The sequence below is a fragment of the Felis catus genome, chromosome B4, assembly GCF_018350175.1.
Source record: "Felis catus isolate Fca126 chromosome B4, F.catus_Fca126_mat1.0, whole genome shotgun sequence".
NCBI classification, from domain to species: domain Eukaryota; kingdom Metazoa; phylum Chordata; class Mammalia; order Carnivora; family Felidae; genus Felis; species Felis catus.
The window spans coordinates 27,507,816-27,516,204 of NC_058374.1; the positions used below are offsets into that span (position 1 = coordinate 27,507,816).

The 8,389-nt window shown below is 44.5% G+C and overlaps 1 protein-coding gene across 1 annotated transcript; it reads right to left on the reverse strand.

Moving 5' to 3' along the window:
* Positions 1-1,610: 1,610 nt before the first annotated feature.
* On the reverse strand, positions 1,611-2,031 carry LOC101098239 (60S ribosomal protein L23a-like). Its single transcript, XM_045062652.1, has one exon. The coding sequence runs from the start codon at positions 2,007-2,009 to the stop codon at positions 1,611-1,613; it is 399 nt and encodes a 132-aa protein (XP_044918587.1). The 5' UTR covers positions 2,010-2,031.
* Positions 2,032-8,389: the final 6,358 nt, after the last annotated feature.

Sequence of the window (8,389 nt, forward strand, 5' to 3'; positions counted from 1 at the left end):
ATATAGGTCATGTGTTGCTGTCAGCAAAAGTAAAGCCTGGAAAAGCAAAAAGCATTGTACAAATGTAAGTGACGTGTCTCCTTCGCTACCAACAACGATCTACAGAATACATGAACAGTGAGCAGTGTTTCCCAAAGGAGGGCAAACAGAGTATCAACTCCTGAACTCACTACAAATTATTTGTGAGTATCTATCTGAAGGCCTCATCTTGTGGCTGACTACACCAGCAATTCAGACTGTGGTAACATGCTGAAGTCTGAAAAGACGAGATGTGCTCTAGCGAAAATGAGAGCCCCCCCAGGAAATTCTGCATTACTGAAAACCACGCATCTCCAGCGTGGCTCTGCCCCCCACCCCAAGCCCCGCGGCCTGGTCCCGCCCCTGGGAGGAATGGGTTGACTGGGAAGTTAGACATTACACCAAGCCACACGGACAAAGCCTGTCTGAGAAGCAGCCTCAAGAGGGAAGAAAAAAATGCATTAGATAAAGGAAACTCAAGAGGCCACAGGAAAAAAAAAAAATACGAGCACTGAAATGGCATTTCCTGTAGTTTCAGGGAAACATGCACTGTCGTCATTCTGTGAAACCTCATCCACTATTCTGCTTGCGGGCAGGGAATACGAGGAGAAGCCTGCCGGTGTTTCCTGCCTCCTCCACTCCTGCGAGCTCACAAAACCACCCATCAGAATCTACCATGAGGCCTCTTGACCCAAACATTCAAGCCACTCTTTCAACAGAGTGCTCTTTCTGCACACCAAAAAACAACGCGTGCGTTAATTGTTCAGTGGACCCAAAGGAAAAAAAAAGTTTGCTTTATTGATGTACTTGAGACGTGTTGCCTTGAATTACTTTTGCACGGAATACTCAAAATATATTTCCAAACGGTCAAACGCCAACCACGCGCACATTTTCAAGCAATTTAGGGTTTAGTATGTTCTAGTGAACGAATTCCTATATTGCAGATTTAACCAAAAAGAGCCCTTTGAAAAGTCTTAGTTATTTTTTCAAATAAGAGCTAAATAGTCAGTCCACTTGGTAAGTATCTTTGGCTGTGATTTTTAATTTTTTTTTTTATTTTGACCTAACTTTTCCCCAGATACAAGCCAGAAAAATCCGCTTACTTGAAGATGGTTTTAAGGTGACAGTAAAATTACCAATTCCAATGGGGCAGATAGGACATCGTGTCTCCTACGAGAAGGGTCTAAGTTATGATATGCATCTTCCAGGAAGAGACCATGGGGTGGACGGGGTGATCAAAGCAAAAGACATTGCCGGAAAGTCTACACGGATAATGAATCTTGTTTATGAGTGGCATGACCTTGTTTGCATCATTGGTTTTTGCTTCCAGTCCTTAGTGGTCATTTCCTGCTGGTTTCTTAAAATGAAATGACCAGACCATCCCAACCTCATTCCTGCCCCCCCAAAACTAACAGCCTCAATTCAGTTTTGTGGTTACTGTTATCCCATAGGTTCTAATCAGACATTTTTTCCCCCTCACCTGAGCTTAGCAAACTTGCTCATTCCTGAGCTGTGGAACCAGCTGGGGACCTCTTGCCTCATGGATACATGAAGGACCAATAAACATTTAATGAGTATTTGGAGTTTAGGCTCTATCCTGAAGTTGATTTTTTTTTTATGGTGGAAAAAAAATGTATATTTAGATTTAGCCAGCTGGACTCCATCTCAATGAGGCCAATTTTGTTGGCGGAATCCAAAGTGTCATAGTCGGGACTCAGCCGAACGTATGCCTTCTTCTCTCCGTTGGGCCCGACCCGGGTGTTGGCCTTGGCCACGTCAATGTCATAGAGCTTCTGCACAGCCTGTCTGATCAGGTGTTTGCTGGCCTTGGCATTGGCAATGGATACAAGTGTGTTGTTGTCTTTTATTTTCTTCAGGGCTGACTCGGTGGTCACAGAGAACTCGACGATGGCACAGGGCAACTTGTTTCTCTGGAGGCGCTCTTTTAAGGATATTTGGGCTGCCTTTGGAGGCGCCATCAGAATGGCCATCAGAATGTAGGTGATAGGCTGCTCTTCCTTTTTTGTGACCTTGGATGCCTTTCAGCACCACTTTCTTGGCCTTCAAAGCCTTTGCTTTGGCTTCGGCTTTGGGAGGGGTAGGGGCTTCCTTCTTTGCCTTCGGCGTCATCTTTGCAAAAGGTATCCTGAAGTTTAGACGCTGCTGACCACAAATTTATTTTTTAAATGCACTCTTCAGTAACAATCTAGATCTTGTTTGTTTTGAAGAACAGAGCTCTAGTGACCAAACAAAAATACATATACCAGATGCGCTTCTCTGTTCCAAAGGAACCAGAATGAATTTTCCAACCGCATCTCCTTAAATCTCCAAACAAGGGAATGAGTGGATGACCTGGTATCTTCATTTTCCATGTAAGAGTCTGATGATCCAAGTTGGCTCAGAGAGTTCAGTCAATTTCTGAAGCCACATCTATCCCTTTATAAAACCTGGCTCTTAACCAAAATGTAGATGGCTACACACTTACACACACTGAGTTTGTGTACTTTATGCATTTGGGTAACTTAACACCATGCACATAGAATCTGATACTGACATTTGTCCCATATATACTTACAAATAAAAACAAGAGCAGACAGCATACGATGAAGAAGGAATATGGAACTTTTGCTTTTTCACAGCCATTAAGAAGGATTCCAGGCTGAGGATTAAACTGTCACGAAGAATTATCTGCTGAATTACCTGTGTGTTCAGCAACGCTTATCATGAGGAGTAATCATTCAGTGGCAGAGCACAGGTAGTAAATATAGCACGTTCTACATACTATAATTCAGTAGTTCTCCACCTTCCACCAAATGCCTCCTTTACTGTTACGAAGTGAACCTGATAGAAAATAAAACCTACACGCATTAAAAAAAAAATTTAATTAGAGGGGCGCCTGGGTGGCTCAGTCGGTTGAGCGCCCGACTTCGGCTCCGGTCATGATCTCATAGCTGGTGAGTTCGAGCCCCCCATCGAGCTCTGTGCTGACAGATCGGAGCCTGGAGCGTGCTTCGGATTCTGTGTCTCCCTCTGTCTCTGCCCTTAACCCACTCGCATTCTGTCTCTGTCTCTCTCAAAAATAAATAAACATTTATATATATATAATTATTATATTAATATAATATATATATATATTTAATGTAGAAAGATTGGGGGGGACTTAAGAGAAGTTATAAATAGAGTTTTAATGTTATTACAACAGAGAGATTAACTGTGCTGGAGGAGGGCCTCGATGACTTCCAGTTAAAGATGGTGTGTTGAGCACATGTCGTCGTCCCCATGCTCTCCTGAAGTACCACTATTGTAACAGCAAAGGGTTTTTTAAAGGCATAAGCCGGGGGCGCCTGGGTGGCGCAGTCGGTTAAGCATCCGACTTCAGCCAGGTCACGATCTCGTGGTCCATGAGTTCGAGCCCCGCGTCGGGCTCTGGGCTGATGGCTCAGAGCCTGGAGCCTGTTTCCGATTCTGTGTCTCCCTCTCTCTCTGCCCCTCCCCTGTTCACGCTCTGTCTCTCTCTGTCCCAAAAATAAATAATAAATGTTGAAAAAAAAATTTAAAAAAATAAATAAATAAAGGCATAAGCTGTAGAGAACGACAACAACAACAAAAAGTGGGGGGACTGGAAAGTTATATGTAACAGACTTTGTAGAACCAAGCAATTGAACACTAACCCAGTATTGGGGGAAGTTAAGAAAGAACCCGATATAAATTGCAGACCTCCAAAATGCCGAAGAAATGGCATCATCGGATACTTCTAGAAAAACTAACCAGAGACTTGGTTAAAAGTCTGTTTCAGTAGCAGTAAAGTTTCCATATCTACTCCCTTACTCCTGAGACTGTCCCTCCTTTCTCTCTGGTGCAAGGTTTATTCTCTGGACAGAGTAGAACAGAGGACGTCTGGGCTGGGGGAGACCAAGCATAATTTAAGGTGATGCTTAGGTTTCAAGAAAAGAAGGATTAAGTGAAGACATACTGAAAGTTGAGACCCTGACCACCCTCCACACTCGGCTCCCAGAGGCTGACAGCCAGACTTAAATCACCCACCAGCAGACCAGACAATGCAGAATCCACTTCAAAAGGAAAGATCTAGAGACGCAAATACTGATACTAATAGTGACTTTTTCCCGATGAAACAGCACGTCCAGATCATGCTAAAGTGCACCCCACGGGTAGAAATCAGGCCCCTATGTCCAGCACCATTAATCAGCTCTGAGCTCCGGATTATTAACTATGAATGGATAGCCAAGGAGCAGCAGACATTTGGAGAAACCTTTGCATAGGAAGAAGAAAAGTCAAAGCAAAATTAATCAACAATAAAAATGTTGGGGGCGGGGAGTAAGAAAAAAAGAGAAGAAAACTTTAAAAAGAAACGATCATCAATTTCTTGAGAATAAGACAAGATATTCTTTCCATGAAATAAGAACAATGTTTTCAAAGAGGTTTTCCTGAGAACAACAATGTGCTTTAAAGTTAAAATATCGGGATGCCTGGGTGGCTTAGCCAATGAGGTATCCGACTCTGGATTTCGGCTTAGGTGATGATCTCACGGTTCATGAGATCAAGACCCCCATCAGGCTCTGAGCTGACAGCGTGGAGCCTGCTTGGGATTCTCTCTGTCTCGGTCTCTGTCTCTCTCTGTCTCTCTCTGTCTCTCTCTCTCTGCTCCTCCCCTGCTTACACTCTCTCTCTGTCTGTCTCTCTCTCTCTCAAAATAAATAAACATTGAAAAATAAAATTAAATAAAATTAAAAGATAATCAGAGAAAAAAATTTAATCTCTGGAAAGTTTTGAAGTTAAAACTGAGGAAATATCCCAGAAATGAAAAAGGAAAAATAGAAGGAAATACACACACACACACACACACACACACACAAATTATAAGATCTAATTAAGAGCCCAGGAAAAATAGAAGGAAATACACACACACACACACACACACACACAAATTATAAGATCTAATTAAGAGCCCAGGAAAAATAGAAGGAAATACACACACACACACACACACACACACACACACACACAAATTATAAGATCTAATTAAGAGTCCAGAAAAAGCTAACTGAAAAAAATGAATACGAGAATAACATTAAAGAAATGATGTGTATAAATTTCCTAAATCTGAACATTAGTTTCCAAATTAAGAGTCTAGAACTCCAGAATAATGTGCTAAGGGTCATTGCCCTGAAGTTTCAGAATGCTGCAGTCAAGGATCAGGAACCTGAATGACTTTAACATTGTCAAGAAGCACACCAGAAGGTAGAATAAAATAGAACAAAATACTTGCAACACGTTGAAGGGAAATCACCTCTTATCTAGGCTTCTATACTCAGCCAAGCACAAGAATGGAATAAAGAAATTTTCCAAAATACAGGTTCTTAAAACTTTGCTTCCCGTGCACTGTCTCTCAGGAAGCAATGACGAAAGTACTCTAATGAAATGAAAAAGTCAGTGGGTCAGCAAGCGGCATGGAACCCTCTCGATGGTGAAAGGAACTCCCAAGATCTCCAGCCTCATGTCATGGCTCCGTGGAGCAGAAGGCTCCAAGTTGAGCAGAGGACCTCGAGATCAACAGTCTGGGATGACAAGGGTGAGCCCCTGAGCAATTCCTTCAGCAGAGCGCCTGTTGGAAAAGGGAGCTGTCAGGGACAGCCTCCAGCTACCATGCCTGGCCATGCTGTCACCAGGCTGTTCCCGGCCAACACCCCAGCACTTCTGTCCAACATGCGATTCCTCCGGTGAGGCTCTCAGCCAGCCGTGCAGAGAATTCCTCAGAGCTGTACTGCAGTTGACCCTCTCTCTTCCTCCTTCCCGTATCAGCCCCGCATCCTGGTCCGAAGGCTCTCCCTGCCCCTCTTGCTTTCACCCTCTATCTTTCCACAGGCCTTTCCCCCCCCAAATTCTCTCACCCTTCAGATACCATTTTCTTTTTTTTTTTTAATTTTTTTAACGTTTATTTATTTTTGAGACAGAGAGAGACAGAGCGTGAACAGGGGAGGAGCAGAGAGAGAGGGAGACACAGAATCCGAAACAGGCTCCAGATTCCGAGCTGTCAGCACAGAGCCCGACGCGGGGCTCGAACTCACAGACCGAGAGATCATGACCTGAGCCGAAGTCGGATGCTTAACCAACCGAGCCACCCAGGAGCCCCTCAGATACCATTTTCATGTCTACTTCCTGGAGGACCCAAACTAACCCAAATCCAGAACACGGGTTAGAAACTCCTGGAAAAGAGCCTTCAAGAAGACACAATCGGGGCGCCGGGGCGACTCTGTTGGTTAAGCGCCTGACTCTTGATTTAGGCTCAGGTCCATGATCTCAGGGTCCTGAGTTGGAGGCCCGAGTTGGACTCTGCACTGGGTATGGAGCCTGCTTAGGATTCTCTCTCTCCCTTTCTCCCCAACCCGGCTCACTCTCTCTCACGCTCACTCTCTCTCTCTCTCAAAAAAAGAGATCATAGTATTAGAATACCCAATGTATTTGATTTCAGTGAACAACGTTAATACAAACGGAGATCTGGGAATAATCAATGATAAATACATCGACGATTAGCCTCTTTCCCACCCCACAAAAAGCAGTAGTTAACTCCACTGAGTAAAAGCCTAGTTGGCTGCATGACACAGCTCAGAACAGAATAAGAACGTAAGCACCGCACAGTAATCTACCTGAAGTTACAATTTACGTTGGAAAAACAGAGCGACAGGAAATTTCCAAAAACGCGGTAGGGATTAGTTGTGAAAGAGAACTAAACCTTCAGCTTGAATATTAAGAAATCAATAGCTAATGCCTACAGCAGGAAAATGAAGAAGCAACAAGTATGTTACACAATGAAATGAGGTGAATGGTACCAAAAGAATCAGAATTGTTGGAGGTAGTTGCCCCTGGAGAACGGATAATGAAAGGGGGCAGTTTAGGAAACTAGGGTGGTTTTTTTTGCATTAAAAACCATAAAGAACAATTTAACTCTTAAACTATGCCCAACTATCACTTTCATGAAAAAAATGCATTGCTGGGGCACCTGGGTGGCTCAGTCAGTTGACCATCTGGCTCTTGATTTGGGCTCAGGTCATGATCTCATAGCTCATGAGATTGAGCCCTGTGTTAGCCCCACTAACTTGGGGCTCGCAGCCTGGGATTCTTGGGATTCTCTCCCTCTCTCTCTCTCTCTCTCTCCAAAAATAAATAAATATTAAAGAAATAATACATTGCAAAACAAAAGAATGCACTGTAGGGAAGCTCGGTGTGAAGTAAGAGGAAGGCCCTAAGCAGACCGTGAAAGAGAGGGAAGGATCAGCCATGACGAGGTGGGTGAGAGAGGCCTGGGAGCCAGAACCAACAGCTTATGCTGTGTCCGAAATAGAGTGAACACTAGGTCGGCGTGGCTGGAGTGTGGTGAGCAGTGAGGAGAACAGCACAAGATGACCCTGGACACACAGGTGGGGACACACAGGGCCTTGTCAGCCACATTATCACAGGACCTTATCTTAGGAGCCACGGGAAGACTTTTGAAAAGATTTCTGCGGGAGGATGTCTCACATTACTGTTTAAGATCACCAATGAGGGGGGTGCCTGGGTGGGTTCTTGGTTAAGCGTCCGTCTTCGGCTCAGGTCATGATCTCATGGTGAGTGGGTTTAAGTCCACTAAGTCTGGCTCTGTGCTGATAGCTAAGAGCCTGGAGCCTGCCTCAGACTCTGTGTCTCCCTCTCTCTGCCTCTCCCCTACTCGCTTGCTCTCTCTCTCTCTCTCTCTCTCTCTTAAAAAAAAAAAACAACACCTAAACATTAAAAAAAAAAAATCACTGTCAAGGGTGCTGAGAATGTGTTGGAGGGAGACACGAATCCGGGAGGGTGAGGAAGAGGGGGCTGTCCCAAATGATGGCCGGTTGTCTTCCTTGAGGCCCTGGGGGGATTGGCAGTGAATTACTGGTAAAGCACACGAGGCCTATGCTGAGGAGCAGCAGATGTGGAACCAAAGATAAACTCAGTTTTAGTTATGATGGGTTGAAGGTATCGGAATCTAAGTCAAGAGGTCAAGTAAGCAATTGGAATCACAGGTCACGGGCTTAACGAAAGATCTGGCCTACACGTGCAGATTTGAAGGTCATCGACGTACAGAGTGATGGTGATTAAAATCCGTGGGAGAGGGGAAATGCTTAAGGAAGAAAGCTGGGAGTGAAACCCTGAGTGGAGCCCTGTGTTGTGCCAATGATAGAAAGGTTGAGTGCTGGAGGAGCCACCAAAGGAGACAGAGAAAGAAAAACTGGCGGGGAAGAAGGGAACCATTGGAGGGTTCGCTGGAAGCATGGGAAGATCCTCTGGGTCCACCACACACACAGTTCAGACATCCAGATGGAACTCTCAGGCCTGAAGT

Bases quoted from the DNA above. Each gene is read 5' to 3' on its own strand.
- LOC101098239 (XM_045062652.1), bottom strand. From the start codon at position 2,009: ATGGCCATTCTGATGGCGCCTCCAAAGGCAGCCCAAATATCCTTAAAA.